Here is a 21,085-nt window from a genome sequence, read left to right on the forward strand (position 1 = left end):
ACTGGATGTTCCTGAGAGAAAGAGACCTGCCCTCCTCTTCTTTTGTAATATATAGTCTGTCTCCTTCTTTCGAGGAAGTACAGCAAAAAGGAAATAAGAAAACTAGGTTTCTTTAAACTAATTCGTCTGAGTCTCTAAGCACTGTCATGCACAAGAGAATAGACTACAACCCCCTCTCACATTTTACTTGAAAACACTGGGGTTTTTTTCCCTTTTCCTTCACTTTCTGCCATTTGATTGTCAACTTGCATGCTTATAAATGTAGAGATTCCCCAGAGCAACAGCGACAGAGTCAGCACGGTGGGAGCTCGGAGGGCAAGAAGGAGGAAGGCAGGAGGGGTACAGGCAGGTCAGCGAGGAGGAGGGCATCACTGGGATGGGTAGGGCTTGCGGCCAGCAGGGTTGGGTCTGCCCGGGGCAGGGGCGGGGGCAGCACTGAGCCTGCCCGAGCCGGGGGCAGTGTGGGAATGGCTGTCTGCCCGTCCTCTCAGACGATACCCTCAGGCACGCAGAGCTCCTTTCATCCTGACCATCCTCAGCCTCGTTAATTTGCGTCTCTTGACAGGGGAGTTTTTCTAAGTTGGCAGATAAGTAACTTGTTCTGTGTCCCTCATACTCCCTTTTAAGCTCAATTAATTATTTTAATTGTTTAATATTGCACCAAGCAGCCAAGCAGTTTGCTCAGAAGGGACAGCTCTTCTGGTTTTTTAGACTAATTACCAGTCTGGATTTCTGAATGACAATATGGCTTCCAATTAATCTCACTGCAGTTCTCACAGAAAGAGAGTCTGATAAGAACTTGCCAATTAATGTAAGGAAAAAAAAAATCAACAGTCCTGTTGTGTTTTTCTGGCATCCGCTCCCAGTCAGATGAATATCACTACTAACTACAGAGACAGACTAAGTATGAAAGGCAGTGGGTTGCAAGGCTCCTCCAAACTTGCACAGACTTTATTAAATCAGGATCTGGATGCTATTTGTATGCCCTTTCACTCTTGTTGCCTGACATTGCTTGCTACAGTTTTTGTAAAGCAGAAGGAAGACAAAGCAGGACAGCGCAGCAAGTGTCCAACCATCCCCATAGGGAACTTTGCTTACACCATGATGGTTGAATTTAATTTCTTATCTTTTTCTTTCTCTCTGTGCTTGCAGGTCAGAAGATTCTTCACCACAGAAGTGATATCTTAGAGACTGTAGTCCTCATCAATCCCTCAGATGAAGCAGTTAGCACTGAGGTAAGTCAGAAGTACTTCACTGGACGTCTCATAAAGGCTCCATTAAGTGGACATGATGAGAGCATTTAAGCAGACGTAGTTGAGATGATTATAGAAAATCAGTCACTGTCTTCCAGCTTAGTGACTGACAAATTCCAATACTGTCTTTCAGAGCTGTAGCAGACTTTGAGCAGGTCCTAACTGTGAATGAAAAGGCATATTAGGAGCAAATATGAAAAACGTCAGGCATCCCTGGATTTATTCCCTGGATTTTTTCCCTGGATTCCCAGACTCCTGACAAACTGTCAGAGGCATAGGAGAGAAACACGCTTCTGATCCCAGCATTTTTTTTCTCCTAATGCACCAAATTCTCTTCTTGATGCAGCAGAGGCAGCTCTGGTGAAAGTACATCTGCTTTTCTTCTGCTTCTCCATTGTTTGTTAGCTCTGGATGTCTATTTTACATATGAAGAAGGTGCCTGAAGGTGCCCAGGGACATATTTGGATCTTTGAGAGGAATTACCAACTATGTGGTAGTGACTCTAGGTTGATCTATCTGTCCTTCAAAAACCATGTGGCATGATTAATGGACTCTGGAGAGTGCCCACAAGAAAACTGCCAATTCCTTATGAACTCGGTAGAATCAAACTGATTGTGTAGCTCAAAGACAAAATTGGTATATTTAGCTAGTGAGACTGAAGGTTGAAATAATAGGGATAATTTCATTGCTGGCCTGTGTTGGGAAGCGCTGCCACAATATCATTTCTGTTGGGAAATGAATCTTGTGGTACATGGTAAAAAGTCTATTTTGTTACCAACTTTAAGTAATGTTAAATGCAAACAGAAGAAAGGAGTCCAAAACAAATGAAATTTCTGAAGTTGTAAAAGTTTAAAAGTCATCTTAGTTAAAGGCAGCTCATTCACCGAAAAACAATGCATGAAAATCTGTTACAAGCCACTAGAGGTGGTTGGTAAGAACAAGTGTGTCACCTGGGTAGCAGCACTCAATACTTTTATTCAGACTATAAAGCTATAATATGTGTGCATGCAGGGAGGAGTAGAAGAGCTAAAAAACTGCCAAAAGCTGGGAAATGCTTCTTTCTCTGGTGCCTGTCATTCCTTTGATGAACGACCACATGGAAGAACATGATTTGAGGCCCATTAATGACTTCTGAACCCAGGCCTTACTCCTTTGGCTCTGAAAGATGTTTGGCTACATTACTGTTAATTTCATCTCACTAGACTGTGGGAGCCAACCTTTTCTTTGCGTTCATCTTGCCAAACTGGTCACAGTCAGAAGTTACAAGCTGAGATTTGAAGTTGGCTAGCTAAGCAAGGCTCTGACTGGACACAATCCAGAAAGAGACAGTAAGAAAGAGGTGGAAGAATTAAATCAGAGGTTGGAGTAGACATGCTCTGAACGCTATGGCAAATAGAAAACTTAGTTTCACATATCAAGAGATTTCCAAGTTGCATCTGGGGAGACAGTGATATAGTGTGAAGCTCTAACTTCACCAGAAGAGGAAATTGAAACTATTCATTCAGAAAAAACCAAACCAAACCAACCAACCAACCAACCAACCAAACCCCAAATCAAACAAAAAACCACCACCACAACAACAACAACAAAGCCCCAAACAAAATAAAATAAAAAACGGAAAGAAATATGATATTCCTGCTATTCTGGCTGCTAATAGCCATACCTAGTGGCAGTCCAAGCATGGTTCTGCCTGAAGCTCCTGTCATATTCTGTCAAATACCAAAATAACTCCCAGAAGAGAGAGGCCCAAAGGGAGAGAGGTTGAGGTTGAAGTTTCCCAAAGAAAACAAGTTTCTGAAATGCCTATGAATATTTACTTCCTTCTTAGGAAGTCCCTTCTCTGTTGCTCCTGTGCCTACCATAAGTCTGGGAAAACACTGATCTGCTTGTGTGCCCATCTCTGTTTACACTCCATCTTTACCTCCGTTTGGACTGAGGCTACCTCTTGCTTGTGCACTTCCTTCAAACAATTTGGGAATTTAACCAACAGTTCAACTGAACAAAATCATCACCTTGCAGTATTTTTTATGAAATTGAGTGGTCTTGAAATCAGGAGACAAATTTCTGCTAGTCCTTCAGGAAGCCTTGCTTGTACCCAGACACAGAATTTATATGTATCTTTAAGGTCTTCCAAGTGTATGATACATTATGCTCTGTAGTCTGCAAGCATTTATTTACTTTTTTTCTTCTCATGCTTTGCTAGCTCTGCAGAATGTACTTTATTATCAATTAATAAAATAAGTTGAAGGGGAATTATGTGACAGTCACGTATCAGTGATTCAAAAGTCAGGAAATAGTTTTGCTGTTGCAAAACCTGGTGAGTTTACACCAAAGTTGGCAGAGTGATGAGTACTGCTGCCAGCAACAACAGAAAACATAGAAGAGGAAGCCAATTCTGATATTGTTTTAATACAGCTAAAACAGAGAAAATTTGAGCAATGCACATCAGACAGATGGCTGCACTTGTCTATATTTTTGTCTAAAATAGAAATAGATACACTCAATCTATTCAATCCATCAAGGATATTTCAGTATTATAGTTAGTTCAATCAGTGACAGACCAGCATTAGTTGTACATTTAATTAAAGGAACTTTTTGCTGCTCGGCATCAGGGTCACGTATTTAGTAAAATAACAATGAAAACGTGGTAGACTTGGGATATTATTTTAGATGTAAACTCTCCAGTGTCTCTTTTCTACTTGTACTGAAAATGTGAGTTGTTCAGCAGAGATTCAGGTTAAGCCGTCCTGGCTCTGCCTCCCAGGCATTAGCAGGAGTTTTTTAGAACAACTGATTGCCTAACAATCAATATAAAAAATTGAAAGAATGTCTTGCAAGGAGAGATGAGGTAATCACCATCTCCATGGAGATGGAGCTTGGATGCAACATCATGTGGATTTGTCCCAGATGGACTCTGCTCATTTGCTCATTTAGTTTAGTATGTGGATAGCCGTGTTCTAGAATCACTATTCATTTAATAATTTAATTTAATTTAATTTAGTTTAATTCCTCCTTAACAGAGGAATTAGTGCACTTGAAATTCGTACCTTACCATAGGCTGAATTGATTTTTCAGTTTTCTGTAAATACTTTTGAAGTATTTGCAAAATATTTATTCAACAGTACAGAATCTTACATAGGTTTTATTTAGTTCTGTTCTTAAGTTCAGTTCAGCCAATAGAAGTATACTGAATATATGGATTTCTCTTAGCATACAAGTAAATCTCCCCGTGGGGGTAGTAAACAAGAATGATTAGTAGCTGTAGTAGGGTCAAGTAAAGTAACAAGCATCTGCTTTTAAATAGTTTACCAAGTTTGTCCTGATACAGTGCTATTAAAGTATACCAATAGTTATACCATTAATATGTTTGTTCATTGAAAAAATTATTTTTCCATTAAAAATGTATTCTATTCTGCTCCTTGCTGTTTTTTCCATGTCATTAGTTTGATTTATTCTTCAGACCTTCTTTCTAATTGCATCTAGTCCTTCGTTTTTTCCTTTTTTCACCTTTCTTGTTGTCTTTTGTAAACAGCGCTATACTTGATAATGTTTCGACAGTTCTGCTCCAGACAACGGTTTTAAATTAGGAAAAATAAACTGTATGCTCTCAGTGGAATGCAGAAACACATAGTAAATCCCATTATTGATGTATTTCTCTCCTTCACTCTAGGTGCGCTTAATGATCACAGATGCTGCGAGGCACAAGCTCCTCGTTCTCACTGGACAGTGCTTTGAAAACACAGGAGAACTTATTCTTCAGTCAGGGTCCTTCTCCTTCCAGAACTTCATTGAGATCTTCACAGATCAAGAGGTTAGTTTGGAAAAGTGTCTTCCATATGTTGTATGATGGCAGAGGTTTCTAGAATACTAAAAATGGCTCTCTGATAGAGTTAGCTTAGGCAGCCGTGGTGCTGCTGGTCTCTTCATTATAGGCTTCAAAACATTTATTTATTTTATTTTAGATTTCATGTAAATTGCTTAACAAAAGCATTAAATTTTGATTTGGGGAATTAAATTACAACTTTCAGAAAGAGAAAATCAAGGAACCTTTGACAATCGAAGGAGATAGTGCTGTGTTTAAAGTATACAGGTTATTCATCTGAGGTGCACATACAAAGCGGTCAAATTGAACTTGACACCAGGTTCTTACATGGTGGCAGCGAAATAATAGGTGGCATTAATAAGACAGAGGGTGGCTGTTGGAATAGTTGTATTTTTTGGTACCATCTACCTGCTTAACTTCTTTATATTAGTGTTTAAAATTTGGCCAGTGAATCTGTAAAACTTTTGGGTTTTACATACCACAAAGATAAGCATGAGCTATACCAGTGTTTAATGCCATTTGTTTCGTGACTTGTTATTTTGCTGTCTTTCCTAATGTACTGTGTCTGAAAGCTCCCATAGGGCAGGAATCCATAGTAAACAAGCTGTCACACTTAATTTGGCTGCTTTGTAAAGTATATATTTAAATAAACTGGATGGCTCAATCCCTAGGGATTTAGTTTCCAATATTAATTAGTTGCACGTCAGTAGACTGAGATTTGAAAGTTTAGCAGTGAGAAAGCAAAGTTTGCATGGCCTTATTGTATCCATGTGATCTACTCCCAGAGCCTCTTTGTTTAGCATATGTTTGTAGGTTAGGGAAGGAACTGGTTTCCTGCTCTCTGGAACATGCATGACACCTAATACTCACTGGCGTTTCTCAGAGTTACTTTTCTCTGAAATTACAAACCCAAGCTCCTTACATCTCTAGTTAGCGACACAAAATTACTATATGACTACATAGGTTGGAACTCAATGATGTCAGTCAGAGGTCTTTTCCAACCTGGTTGATTCTGTGATTCTGTGATAAATGCAGAACTAGGGGCAAATGCTACCATTACTATTAGGAAACAAAACTGTTGGTTGGGAAGCAGAGTTGGGGGGTTGGCCATCAGTTACAGTTGCTGAGGGATTGCCACAGTAGTGAGTGTGCAGGGCATACTCCCATGGGCTATGACTAAGGCTCATTTGGCTCGTCCTTGCAGCTGGCAGTGTGCTCACCAGCCAGCTGGCATGGCTCTTGGCAAGCATTGGCTTCCAGCCTATTGTTTCTGAAGCCTCAGGGTCTCACTGTTTCTACACGTTTTCACAAAACCAAAGAAAGATCACGTTGCCATACTGCAGTTCATGTGTGTGACATTTTTTAAAAACCGGGGGAAAAAAAAGATCATAAAAAAGATCTAGAAAAAATGGTAAGTGGTTTTCTAAGTGAAGATGAAATGAAAGAATTCATGTGCGAGCCTGATATCGGTGGGCAGTGCAAGGTTCACAGTTGTACTCAATGATCTTAAGGGTCTTTTGCAACCTAAACAATTATATGATTCTATTAGCATGTAAGGTTTGATGAGTACTGCATAGAGATGGTGTTTCTGGCCTCTGCCCATTTCCACTTCACTGGGCCAAATCTGAGCTGTGGTCAAGGAATGTGCTTACAAATAAGTAAATACCCTTTGGGAGATACTCGTATAAAGTCTAACCAGAAATCCATCTCTAACACGTAGAGCTCCCTTCACGCAATGTCTAAAAGTAGGATTTTCAATTTCTCCCATGCTGAAAGGTTGAAAATGTCATAGTCCCCTGCTTCTTCAACACCAGCACCTTTGTGGTTCAGGGTAGGAAACAATGTTGTGTTTTCTCTGAGCAGCCAACTTGCTGTTTGTCTTCACCTGCACTTTTAAAACTTAAGGATTCCTCAACAGATGTCTCTCAATGTTCACAAAGGCAATCAGGTTCACAGGCATGTTTCTTTGCTCCCAGATTGACTTTGAATTTGGAGAGGAGAAGGAGCAGTTACGTCTCCATGTTATCAAATGAGGGGAACTGTTGATGTCCCTGGTGTCACTGTCTGAAATGCAAACCCACTGAGACCTTTTCTGAGGCATTTCTGAACTTGCTGTTCCTAACAGTTTTGGTCTATGTCTGGAATAATCTTTCTTCAGCTTTTCACTGGCCTGGACTACCAGTGGCTTAACCAGTGGCCTGGACTACCAGTATCTGCATTATGCATGCCAACTTTTAGGAGCAAAAGTCAGAATTTAGAAGTATGGAGCATAAATCCAGATATAGTGTAATATAAATGGGAGAGGACTAACCCCAGACTTCGGTGCACTATATTCATTGGCGCAATATATTCATTATCCCACTATATTACCATATGATCTTTTATCTAGGCAGAAAATTGGCTCGGTATGAGAAAGAGTCTTTACTCAAGTTATCTCCTTATATATGCAACAGACTTGGATTTATTCATTCAGAGGAAGTGATTTTTTACTGCATTTCACTCTCCCTAATAATGTGTTTTCAACCCTGATCAGAGACATCTCGTTGAGATCCTAAATCCATTTCAAAGCTGTGGTCTGTGCTGCCCCTCTTTTCTTATTTCTCCAGTAGACAACAGCAATGCTTACCCTATTGTCCTTATCTTTCAGCCTTTTCAGCCTTTTCTCCATTTATTTGGTTTTGTTTTATGTTTCTTTTTTCACTTGCTCCCTTTCAGATAGGGCCATGCCTGATATATGGGTGAGATTAATTTATACTCCTGTCAAATGGTTTCAATACTCGACAAAGGATGACAAAGGAAGGTAGAAAATATTTATTTTCAGCTTTATTTATCTATTGGTTGGACTTTAAAAAAAAAAACAAACAAAACCAGCCACTGTATCTTTGTTGAGTCCTATTTTCGGTAAATGCTGAAAATAAGTTATGTAACACAAAGAAAGGAAGTGAGACCTACACACAGAGAGGCCCAAAGAGATCTAATGCAATCAAACATCTTTAATCTTTTATATATTCATTTCTGCTGTTGATACAGCTTGTGGTTCAAAAATTTCCAATTATTCAGCTGTAGTATTATCCTTATGAAAACTGTTCTTACAGCTTGAACTGATACTTGAGCCTCTGCAAAGAAGGCTATGGTATTCTCCATGATGATGTGCTGCCATGTTTACCACTGACATTTTATATCTGAATTACTTCTTTAAAGAAGTTTGGTGCTCTCTTTGTTAAGAGCAAATAGAACAGAAATGAGCTACATTTAACTGAATTGTCAGTTAAAAAAAAGTCACATGAAAGTATCTGCAGAACTGAGGTAAGGTATAAAATACTTTTTCATGTAAGTCTACTTACCTGGGACCATCAAATACTGCTTTTTGAGTTCAGACTGGAATAGAAAATAGCTCTTTATATCATGGCATAGAAATTCTTATTTTCTGTGCCTTTATTGCAGCAGTTGATGTTGATACTACGATGTTAATAAATGCTGTCAAAATTAATGGAGTTGCTCTAGATTTCAAATTTTGTAGTCCATGAGTTTTAAATCAAACTAGTGACAAGAGCATTTTTAAGCCTAATGTTTGGGTTTTTTCTGGTTCTTTTTTTAGCCCTGTACCTTGTAGTCTCAGAAATACAAAACCTAGAATCATAGATTCATAGAATTAATAAGGTTGAAAAAGACAGATTCACAGAATTTGGGTTGGAAAAGACCTCTAAGATCATCAAGTCCAAACCTTTCCCAGTGCTGCCAAGTCTTTCACTAAACTATGTCCTCAAGCACCACATCTACACGTCTATTAAATCCCTCCAGGGGTGATGACTCCACCACTTGCCCGGTCAGCCTGGTCCAGTGTTTGACAACCCATTTGGAGAAGAAATTTTCCCTAATACCCAATCTAAACTTCCTCTGGTGCCACTTGAGACTGTTTCCTCTCATCCTGTCACTTCTTACCTGGGACAAGAGAACAATGCCCACCTGGCTACAGCCTCCTTTCACGTAGTGGTAGAGAGTGATAAGTTTACCCTTTCAGCCTCCTTTTCTCCAGGCTAAACAACCTCAGCTCCCTCAGCCACTTCTCAAAGGACTTCTGCTCCTGACTCTTCTCCAGCCTTGTTGACCTTCTCTGGACACACTCCAGCATCTCCAATGTCTTCCTTGGAGTGAATGGCCCAAAAACTTGTAGCTGTTTCCATCTCTGAAGTAATAACTCCTTTCTTAATCACAGAATCACAGAATAGTTAGGGTTGGAAGGGACCTCTGGAGATAATCCAGTCCAACCCCCCTGCCAAGGCAGGGTCACCTACAGCAGGTGACACAGGAATGCCTCCAGGTGGGTTTTTAGTATCTCCAGAGAGGTAGACTATGTGACCTCCCTGGACAGCCTGTTAGAGTCCTCTGCCACCCTCCATGAAAGTTGTTCCTCAGGTTGAGGTGGACCTTGTTGTGTTTCAGCTTATGGCCTTTGCTCCTCGTCCTACTGCTGGGTGCCACTGAAAAGGGTCTGGCACCATTCTCTTGGGACTGCCTTTGAAATATTTATGTGCATTAATGAGATCCCCTCTCAGTCTTCTCTGGACTAAACGAGCCCAGCTCCCACAGTCTCTCCTCATGAGAGAGATGCTTCAGACATCTGATCATTTTTGTGGCCCTCCACTGGACCATCTCCCTTGTCTTTCATGAACTGCGGAGACCAGAATTGAACACAATACTCCAGATGTAGCCTCACTAGGGCCAGGAAGAGCAGGAAGATTACCTCCCTTGACCTGTTGGCCATGCTCTTCCCAGTGCACCCCAGGATACCATTAGCCCTTCTGGTCACAGGGGCACACTGCTGGCTCATACTCAATTTATCATCCCCAAGACTTCCAGGTCCTTCTCTGCAGAGCTGCTTTCCAGCAGTTGGCCCCAGCCTGTCCTGGTACTTGGGGTTATTCCTCCCCAGGTGCAGGACCCTAAACTTGCCTTTGTTGAACTTCATTCTCTCCTCCCAGCTCTCCAGCCTACCCAGGTCCCACTGAATGGCAACACAGCCTTCAGGTGTATCAGCCACTCCCCCCCGTTTTATATCATCAATCTTGCCGAGGGTACATTCTATCGCTTCGTCCAGGTCATTGATAAACAAGTTGAATAAGACTGGACCCAGCATTGATTCCTGGGGAGTGCCACTGACTACAGGCCTCTAGCTGAATTCTACTCCACTGATCCTGAGCCTCTGAGCTCTGCCATTCAGCCAGTTCTTGACCCACTTCACTGTCCATTCATCTAAACCACATCTCCTGAGCTTACCTATGGGAGACAGTGTGAAAAGCCTTGCTGAAGTTGAGGTAGACAACATTGCACTGCTCTCCCCTCATCAACCCATCCTTCCATACCATCACAGAGGGCTAACAGATTGGTCAAGCATGATTTTCCTCTTGGTGAATCCATGGTAATGACTCTTGATGACCTTCTTTTCTTCTACCTGATTGGTGATGACCTCCACAATGATCTGTTCCATCACCTTTCCAGGGATAGAGGTGAGGCTGACTGGCTGGTAGTTTCTTCTTGCCCTTTTTAAAGATGGGAGTAGCACTGGCTTTCCTCCAGTCATCAGGCGCCTCTCCTGTCCTCCACGATTTTTCAAAGATGATGGAGCGTAGCTTAGCAATGTCTGCCAGCTCCCTCAGCACCCATGGATTTATGGGTGTTGAGTCTGTCTAGCTGATCTCTAAACGAACCCTCTACGACCAAGGGAAAGTGTTCCTTTTCCCAGCCTTCTTCTCTTACGTCCAAGATCTGAAATTCCCGAGGGCCAGCCTCAGCAGTAAAGACTGAGGCAAAAAAGGCATTCACTAGTTCCACCTTCTCTGTGTCTTCCATGACCAGGACACCCATCTGATTCAGCAGTGGCCCCACATTTTCCCTAATCTTCCTTTTGCTGCTGATGTACTTGTAGAAGCACTTCTTGTTGTCCTTGATATCTCTTACCAAACTCAATTCCAAGTGGTCCTTGGCCTTCCTTTTCACATCCCTTCTTACTTTGACAATGTTCCTCTAGTCCTCCCACATGGCCTGTCCCTTTTTCCACATCCCATGAATTTCTTTCTTGCATTTGAGATTTGCTAGAAGCTCCTTGCTCTTCCATGCTGGTCTCTTGCTTCCTTTGCTTAATTTCTTGCTCATGGGTATACACTGGTCTTGAGCTTGAAGGAAGTGATGCTTGAATACTGACCAGCTCTCTTGGTCTTCTAGAGCCCTAAACCATAGGATTCCTCTAAGTAGGTCTTGGAAGAGGTCAAAGTTCAGGATTCTAGTCCTGCTTACTTCTTTGCTTCCTCCACACAGGATCCTGAGTTCCACCATCATTGTCACTGTGCTGAAAAACTCTTCTGCAGCCAGTCTTGATAAATCTGGGAGCAGTACTGGCTTTTAAGGAGCCAGCCTGCAGAAAGACCTGCAGTAGTAATGGTGTGGTGCAATATATCCCATGAGAAAAGGACAAAGGATGGCAGCTGTCCCTAGGAGGATGCTGGCCTCCTCCATGATGCAGTTACTTTCTGGCTGTTAAGAGGTTGTGCTTTGTCCATTAGATATTTTGCTGGCTCTTCTGGTTGAACTGGGGCATCAGGCAGACTCATGAGCCAATGGTAGAGGTGTAGTGGCAGTGCAGGCTGCCTTAGGCTCATAATCCTCATACCCTCTCAATATAAAAGTTTGTACCATCCTTCTATATGGAGGGAGGGATGAGGAAACCTTGGGTGCTGTTGTTCTTTGGGCAATAGTGGCCAGGAAAAAGGTCCTCCTTTGTGTTTTAAAAATATGGCAGTGAACTAATTGTAGTAACAGGTTACTTTGGCTTCTGGGATGGGTACTCACCACTGCAGAAGTAAATGAAAAAGGTATTATCTAATTGATCAGGAAATATTATGTTCTGACATTATTGTAATTAAAAAAGTGGATTTGTGTGCATCTTCTTGTGTTTTTGTTTTAATACCCTAGATTGGTGAATTATTAAGCACCACACACCCTGCCAACAAAGCCAGCCTAACTCTTTTCTGCCCTGAGGAAGGGGACTGGAAAAATTCCAACCTTGACAGACACAACCTTCAAGACTTTATAAACATTAAACTCAACTCAGCTTCTATATTGCCTGAAATGGAAGGACTCTCTGAATTCACAGAGTATCTGTCAGAATCAGTAGAAGTGCCATCACCTTTTGACATTTTGGAACCTCCAACCTCAGGAGGTTTCTTGAAACTCTCCAAACCCTGCTGTTATATTTTCCCAGGGGGAAGAGGGGACTCTGCATTGTTTGCAGTGAATGGATTCAATATGCTTATCAATGGAGGATCCGAAAGAAAGTCTTGCTTTTGGAAACTTATCCGGCACTTGGACAGAGTGGATTCTATTCTGCTCACTCACATCGGAGATGACAATCTGCCAGGAATCAATAGCATGCTTCAGCGAAAGATAGCTGAACTAGAAGAAGAACAGTCCCAAGGGTCTACTACCAACAGTGACTGGATGAAAAATCTGATCTCACCTGATTTAGGAGTTGTATTTCTTAATGTACCTGAGAATCTGAAAAACTTGGATCCTAATTTTAGAGTCAAAAGGAGTGTAGAAGAAGCTTGTTTTACTCTCCAGTATTTAAACAAGTTGTCTATGAAACCAGAACCTCTTTTCAGAAATACAGGAAATACTATTGACCCTATAATTTTATTTCAGAAAATGGGAGTTGGCAAGCTTGAGATGTATGTGCTTAATCCTGTCAAAAGTAGCAAAGAGATGCAATATTTTATGCAGCAGTGGAGTGGTACTAACAAAGATAAAGCTGAATTCCTGCTACCGAATGGCCAAGAACTAGACATTCCATTATCCTATTTCACCTCTGTCTCATCCCTGATTGTGTGGCATCCAGCTAATCCTGCAGAAAAAATAATCCGAGTTCTCTTTCCTGGAAACAGCACCCAATATAATATTCTAGAAGGACTAGAAAAACTCAAACACTTAGACTTCCTTAAACAACCAATGGTTACACAGAAAGACCTAACTGGGAACATTGCTAGTCCAGCTGTGAAACAAGCAAAGTTGAAACAACGAACAGACAGCAAGGAGAGTCTCAAGCCTGCTGCAAAGACACCACCAAATAAGCCTGTGAGAAAGGAATCTAAAGAGGAAACACCAGAGCCTGGGAAGCCTAGTCTGGTACCAGAAAAGCCTCAGAAGATGGAAAGCAAAGAAAAAGTTCCAGTTAAAAAAGAAAAACAAGCTAAAGTAGAGACCAAACCAATAGTGGTGGAAAAAGACATAGTAAGTAAAGAAGAACAATTAGTAAAATCCGAAACTCCTGAAAAACAAAGTACAGATGTAAAACCAAAAGTGTCAAAGGAGAAGACAGTGAAAAAGGAAGCCAAAGCAAAACCTGAAGAAAAGAAAGAGGAAAAACTAAAGAAAGAGGTTTCTAAAAAAGAGGAGAAAACACCCATCAAAAAAGAGGAGAAACAAAAAAAAGAGGACATCAAGAAAGAAGTTAAAAAAGAGATGAAAAAGGAAGAGAAGAAGGAAACTAAGAAGGAAATAAAGAAAGAAGCTTCACAAAAAGAAGCTAAAAAAGAAGTTAAAAAAGAAGAGAAGAAGGAAATTAAGAAGGAAGACAAAGAAGCCAAAAAGGATGTAAAAAAGATTCCTAAAGAAACAAAGAAGACAGCTGCTTCTTCAAATGAAGCTAAAAAGCCAGCAGCAAAGCCTAAACCACAAAAGAAGGAGGAACCTGCTAAAAAAGACGTAATACCTGCTGGAAAGCCAAAGGAAAAAGGAAAAGTTAAATCTGTGAAGAAGGACCTCAAAGTCAGTGGAACACAAGCTGCCCTTGCAGCAGTTGGAGCCACAACTGTAGCACCTGCAGAAATTACAGCTGGTGGAAAGGAGCTTGAAGCAGAGAGATCCCTTATGTCTTCACCAGAGGACTTAACAAAGGATTTTGAGGAATTAAAAGCTGAAGAAGTAGAAACAACGAAAGAAACAAAAGTTCAAGTTGCACTTATAAAGGATGAACTGAAACTCAATGGCACAGTACAAAAAGAAAAATTGGATAATGAAGGACCTGCGGAGTCCTCTGATGAAGGCATAACTACCACAGAGGCTGAGGGCGAGTGTGAACAGACGCCTGAAGAATTGGAACCTGTGGGAAAGCACAGTGTTGATGACAATGAAAAGTTTGAAGATGAGGGAACTGGCTTGGAAGAATCATCTGAAGCAGGAGATTATGAAGAAAAGGCAGAGACAGAAGAAGCTGAAGAACAAGATGAAAATGAAGAAGAAAAGACCCATCTGGATGCCAGAAAACCGTACATGCAAGAAGCAAGAAAAGTTGCAGGTTGCTCAGAAAAAATCATGACTGAAGTAGATGCTAACATTAAAGATGAAAAGTATATTGAAAAGGCAGATTACGAGGCATCCGATGAACGGGCTGAAGAAGACAGGGAAGAAGCAATAGAAAAGGCAGAAACTGAAGAGACTGAAGAAGATGAGGAAGACAAAGCAGAAGACATCAGAGGTGAAGAGGAAACTGAAAAAACAGAAGCCGAAGAAGATTATGTGATGGCTGTGGTAGACAAAGCTGCAGAATCAGGTGAAGCTGAAGATAAATATGGCTTACTCATAATTACACCAACTAAACGCTCAGAGTCTCAGTCTCCAGTAATTGAACCAGCCTCTTCTATCCATGATGAGACACTACCTGGTGGTTCAGAAAGTGAAGCCACTGTTTCTGATGAAGAAAATAGAGAAGATCAACCTGAGGAATTCACTGCTACTTCAGGTTACACACAGTCGACCATTGAAATATCCAGTGAACCAACTCCAATGGATGAAATGTCGACACCCCGAGATGTCATGAGTGATGAAACTAACAATGAGGAAAGTGAGTCACCCTCTCAGGAGTATGTGAACATTACCAAGTATGAGACATCACTGTTCTCTCAAGAGTTTGGCAAACCTAAACTTTCTCCACTTCCAGATGCTTTTAATGGATTATCTGAAGGATCCAAAACAGAGGCCACAGAAGGTAAGGATTATAATGCCTCAGCTTCCACCATCTCACCACCTTCTTCATTAGAGGAAGACAAATTCTGCAAATCTGCGTTCCAAGATGTATACCGGCAAAAAGAAAGTGAAATCCATGGCACTGCCAAATTAGACATCAAAGAACCCTATCAAGAAGATGTTGATGGAAAACGTAGTTCAGCCAAGAGTCCAGCTGCCAGTTTGTCCCCTCCATCACCCATTGCCAAAACACCACTGGGTGAACGTAGTGTGAACTTTTCACTTACTCCCAATGAGATCAAGGTCCCTTCTGAGTCAGTCCCTGTTGCTAGATTGCCTGATGTACACCAAGAAATTGCTGAGGAGCACTGTGCAAGCCCTGAAGATAAAACATTAGAAGTAGCATCTCCCTCACAGTCTGCTGCTGGTAGTGCTGGCCACACACCTTATTATCAGTCTCCCACTGATGAAAAGTCCAGTCAGCTTCCCTCTGAAACCAGTGAAAAGTCAACAGAAGCACCTGTTAGCTTTGAGTTCAGTGAAGTCAAAGATGAGTCTGCAAAATGCAGAATAAGCCCTATGGATGAGCCTGTGCCAGACTCAGAATCTCCTATTGAAAAGGTTCTTTCGCCTCTACGGAGTCCACCACTGATAGGTTCAGAGACCACTTATGATACATTTTTGAGTGCTGATTTAAAGTCTCCCACCAGAGATTATGGAAGTTCTTCTGAGGGGAAACCTGAAAAAGAAAAATCCCCTGTTCAGATGAGCCCAGCTTCAGAAGCCAGCTCTGTGGGTCTTGTCCAGGAGAGACAAGATGAAAAAAGCATGGAGTTTATGGTAATTAGAGAAAGCTTCAGCCTGGAAAGGAGAATGGAGGATACCGAACCCAGCAGCTCTCAGTCTTCACTGATCTTGCATGAGCGGAAGTTAGCAGATGATCTCTCACCGACTCAAGTAGATAGCAGTCAGTTTGGCTCTTTAAAAGAAGATACCAAAATGTCAATTTCTGAAGGCACTGTTTCTGACAAGTCTGCAACTCCCGTTGATGAGGTTGTCGCAGAAGACACCTATTCCCATATAGAAGGAGTAGCTTCTGTCTCTACAGCATCTGTTGCCACTAGTTCATTTCCAGAACCAACTACTGATGATGTATCTCCTTCTTTGCATGCTGAGGTTGGTTCTCCTCACTCTACTGAAGTTGATGATTCCCTTTCAGTGTCAGTTGTACAAACACCAACAACTTTTCAGGAAACAGAAATGTCTCCATCTAAAGAAGAGTGCCCAAGGCCCATGTCTATTTCTCCACCAGATTTCTCACCTAAAACTGCAAAATCAAGAACACCGGTGCATGATCACAGATCTCCTGAGCAGTCAGCTATGTCTGTAGCATATGGTCGGGAGTCCCCTGAGCAGTCTTTAGCAATGGACTTTACTAGGCAGTCTCCAGAATATCCTGCTGTAGGCACTAGTATACACCATATATCTGAAAATGGACCAACAGAAGTAGATTATAGCCCTTCAGATATACAGGAGCCTCCTTTTGCACGGAAAATTTCACCCATGGAGCAGTCATCTTATTCTCAAGAGAAAGATATTTCAGAAATTATTTCAGTTTCTCAAATTGAAGCTTCATCATCAACTTCATCAGCTCATACACCTTCCCAGGTAGCTTCACCACTGCCAGAGGAAACTTTTTCAGGTGCTGTTCCACACAGAGATATGTCACTATATTCTTCTTTTACTTCAGAAAAGGTGCAGAGCCTAGGAGAAAAGCTGTCACCAAAATCTGACCTATCTCCATTAACTCCAAGGGAATCTTCTCCTCTGTATTCTCCTACTTTTCCAGATTCACCTCCTGCAATCAAAGAAGCGGTATCAGCTAGTCACGCACAGTTGTTGTCACAGCAAGTGTCCTCTGTCAAAGCCTTTGGTTATCAGGAATCCCTAACAAAGCACAGTCCAGAACCTTTACTCAGCCCAGAGAAAGAAGATTCAGAGAAAAGCAGCAGGTCACCCGAAGAACTTAGTTATTCATATGAGGCCAGAGAGAAAACTGCTAGGTCACCAGAGAATATTAGCTATTCCTATGAGGCAGTTGGAAAATCTACTAAATCACCTCAAGCCATGGATTATTCCTATGAGACAACCAGAAAAACTGCTAGGTCACCTGAAACCACAGATTATTCCTATGAGATAACCAGGAATACTACTAGGTCACCTGAGGGTACAGATTATTCCTATGAGATAATTGGAAAAAATTTGAGGTCATCTGAGGTCACAGATTATTCTTATCAGATAACAGGGAAAACTACCAGGTCACCAGGGGCCCCAGATTATTCCTATGAGACAGCTGGGAAAACCACCAAGTCATCTGAGACCACAGATTATTCCTATGAGATAACTGGGAAAGCTACCAGAGCACCTGATACTATGGATTACTCCTATGAGACAACAAGGAAAACCTCTAAGTCACCAGAAGCCGTTGGCTACTGCTATGAGACAATTGGGAGAACCACCAGGTCATCAGAGGCCATGGCTTACTCCTATGAGACAACTGGGAAGGCCTCCAGTTCACCTGAAGCCACAGATTACTCATTTGAGACAACTGGGAGAGCCACCAGGTCACCCGAAGCTGCTAGCTATTCCTATGATGCAAGTGCACATTTCACTCCAAGTAAATCGTTAGCAGAATCCCGTCAAGATGTTGACTTATGCCTTGTGTCCTCTTGTGAGTATAAACACCCCAAAACTGAACTTTCACCCTCATTTATCAACCCAAACCCCCTTGAGTGGTTTGCAAATGAAGAACAGTCTCAAGATCAAGAGAAGCCTCTAACTCAGTCTGGGGGAGCTCAGCCGCCTTCTGGGGGAAAGCAGCAAGGGCGGCAGTGTGATGAAACCCCTCCCACATCTGTGAGCGAGTCTGCCCCATCTCAGACTGATTCAGATGTTCCACCGGAGACTGAGGAATGTCCTTCCATCACTGCAGATGCTAACATTGACTCAGAAGATGAGTCAGAAACCATTCCAACGGACAAGACAATTACGTACAAACACATTGACCCACCACCTGTCCCAATGCAGGATCGCAGCCCTTCCCCTAGGCACCCTGATGTTACCATGGTTGATCCAGAAGCTCTGCCAGTTGATCAGAATTTAGGTAAACCTATGAAGAAGGACCTCAAAGAAAAGACAAAGACAAAAAAGCAGGGTACAAAGGCCAAGTCGTCTTCTCCTGTTAAAAAAAGTGATGGTAAATCAAAACAAGTGGCTTCACCAAAGCCAGCTATAAAAGAATCTTTAGACAAAATTTCCAGAACAGCTTCTCCAAAAAAGAAGGAATCTGTGGAAAAGGCAACCAAAAATATCTCTAATCCAGAGGTAAAGTCTCGAGTGGAAGAGAAAGATAAGGACACCAAGAATGCAGCAAATACAACAACATCCAAGTCAGCAAAGACTGCAATCACAGGTAAAGACAAATAGCAGTTCCCTAGTGTTACCATTTTCTTAGTTGTGGCAGTGAAGCTAGTTTAGCTTTTTATCAGCTGAGAATGTGGTTTGTAGCAAATCCTTAAAAAGGTTCTGCTTTTAAGTGTAAATCCAGCATGTAAAGGCCACATTTAAATGCATGGAATTCACTAGTTTTACTGTTTTAATCTGAGAAAATTGATATGTCAGTTTGCCCAGAGAGTACATAAAATAGAAAGAATTTAATACTAGCTGTCTAAATAGTTAATCACCTAATAGTATTAAAAGTACCACTGCTGTAGGTGAAGTGAAATCAGTAGCAAAGTGAACTCCTTTGTTCATTGTGGGAAATAAGTAGGCACAGTTCTCTTTAACATAAACTAATGCAGTTCAATATTGTGGGAGACAAAGTCATGATCAGCCTTTGGATGCTCTCATTACTATACTGGATTGATTTTAAAAGGAGCATTTAAAAGAAATTATAACATTAGTGAAAGCATTTTCAGTGAACCAAGCATGTACATCACATAATCGGGTTAAAGTCTTACGCCATCGGTGATGATTAAACATACAGAAAGTTAATGTCACTTTGAATGACTGTTGTATATTCTAAGTAGCAATAAAATATGACTTAGATAACTGAAGGAGGCATTGTGCTAATCTGTTGTTTCCCGCAGACCTTCTAGGGAGTGTTGGAGCATACTTTGATTTTGCTGCTATGAGGACTGATGTTCTGTTGAAAGCTTTTTTACAAGGAGTAGGTCTGGGATTCTGTGCAAACAAAGCAGCATTCAACTGTCTTTATCTTCCCTGTTTTTAGTAGTGCACTGTTCCTTTCTTACACCATCATTTGCATATCTCTGTTAGTAGATACATTTCAAAGCAGCAATATAGTTTTTCATGGTGTACATTTCTCCACATGGGTCTTCTTCCTTAAGGCATGCTTCTCAGCTATATGCTGGAATAAGACAGGGCTCTATTGGTAGTGACGTTTAAGTGTAAAGTGTAACTAATAGCTTATTCAGTGTTGGTATGCACAATTCAAAAAGAAATTCAGACTTTTTTTCATCAGAGATGATAAAATATTTTGTAAAAAAACCCCATGGTAAAACTCTCTAATTCAGGAAATCTTATCATATCATTTGAGGTATTGCCCTTTAATGAATGGCAGGATATGCTAGACAACTGTAATAGACTTTGCTGGCCTTACATTGTGTCACCCTAAATTGAGTGTATTGCTCAGATAATTGTTTACCAAGCTTCATCAACATGAGGAGGCTAATAGGCCGTGAATAGTGATCACCTGGTTAAAATTACTGGTTGAATCCCAATTTTCAGTTTACACCATGATCTAGTTTGTAGCAAAAGACAGGGTTTTTTGTGTATTATCTTCAATGTGTTTAAACGTTGTACTTCCTTTTTGCTGAAGCTCTTCTTAGAACAAGTACTATATATATTATGTGCAGCAGCAAAGACATGCTTCCCCCTACTTTTTGTGATAAGTAGCTGATTTGGGTGTGCAAATTAGGATACAGCAGGCAAACAAGCGCTTGACTGTTCCCTGAATTGCTTTACAAATTTCTCTGTCCTTCCAAGTTCCTCCTTGACCCTCTTTCTGCTCACGTTACGGGTGCTTTCTAAAGCACCTGTAAGGCAGCCTGAGCATATCAATAGCTACCATGTCTTGCTGTCTACCTCAAATTTCAAGCCTGCTTCAAATCTTCATGGCTCCCTGTAAGACCCTTTATAGTCCTTTTACAATCCTGTGTACGTGAGACTTTCAAAAAGCTGCACTTCTTCACCTGGAAAATAATACCACCATTTACTGAATAGTAATTCAGTAATCACAGCCCTGCATAGTAATTATTGGCTAATAGTAGTATTTTACTGTGTAAGGTTCAGCTGAGTTTTTGTTTGTGGTAGTGATTTTTTAATTGTATTATATAGTTCCAGTTATTCAGGTTTTTCTCCCCTTACAGTCACAATTGGTGTACAACAAAAGTGGAACATGCCGTTGTAGATATGAGAGTAATGCCATAATTGGACACATTCACCTCAGTAGTTATAACAGTAATTAATAAGTGCATGTTTTTAACCAGCCTGTGATAAATACTTTTGTTTCCAAAGGACCTGGGAATACTAAGGTGACAAAATCTTCAGCAGTGCCTCCGGGACCTCCAGTGTATTTGGATCTGGTATACATTCCCAACCATAGCAATAGCAAGAATGTTGACGTTGAGTTTTTCAAGAGGGTGCGGTCATCCTACTATGTGGTGAGCGGGAATGATTCTGCAGCCGAGGAGCCAAGCAGGGCTGTTCTGGACTCCCTGCTGGAGGGCAAGGCACAGTGGGAGAGTAACATGCAGGTAGGCTCTTCACTCATATCTCTGCCTGGAAATTTAACCTTCTCTGGGAAACAGCTATGAGAAGCTAGAGCACCTCTGAGTGGCTGGCAGCTGCCAGGGAATGCAGTCCCCAGGCTGAACACCTTGTTTCACTGATGATAAGAGAGGACGCATGA

The 21,085-nt window shown here is 41.3% G+C and overlaps 1 protein-coding gene across 1 annotated transcript in view; it reads left to right on the forward strand.

Annotated features, from left to right (window-relative positions):
- Nucleotides 1-21,085, forward strand: part of MAP1B (microtubule associated protein 1B) — a 71,437-nt gene that overhangs the window by 48,172 nt on the left and 2,180 nt on the right. The window contains exons 3-6 of the mRNA XM_027671434.1: nt 1,153-1,235; nt 4,924-5,064; nt 12,046-18,565; nt 20,692-20,930. Coding sequence (XP_027527235.1) covers nt 1,153-1,235; nt 4,924-5,064; nt 12,046-18,565; nt 20,692-20,930 — 6,983 coding nt within the window. The remainder of the gene's footprint in view (nt 1-1,152; nt 1,236-4,923; nt 5,065-12,045; nt 18,566-20,691; nt 20,931-21,085) is intronic.

Source organism: Neopelma chrysocephalum, unplaced genomic scaffold (genome assembly GCF_003984885.1).
Source record: "Neopelma chrysocephalum unplaced genomic scaffold, ASM398488v2 Primary Assembly neopelma1_97102, whole genome shotgun sequence".
NCBI lineage: Eukaryota > Metazoa > Chordata > Aves > Passeriformes > Pipridae > Neopelma > Neopelma chrysocephalum.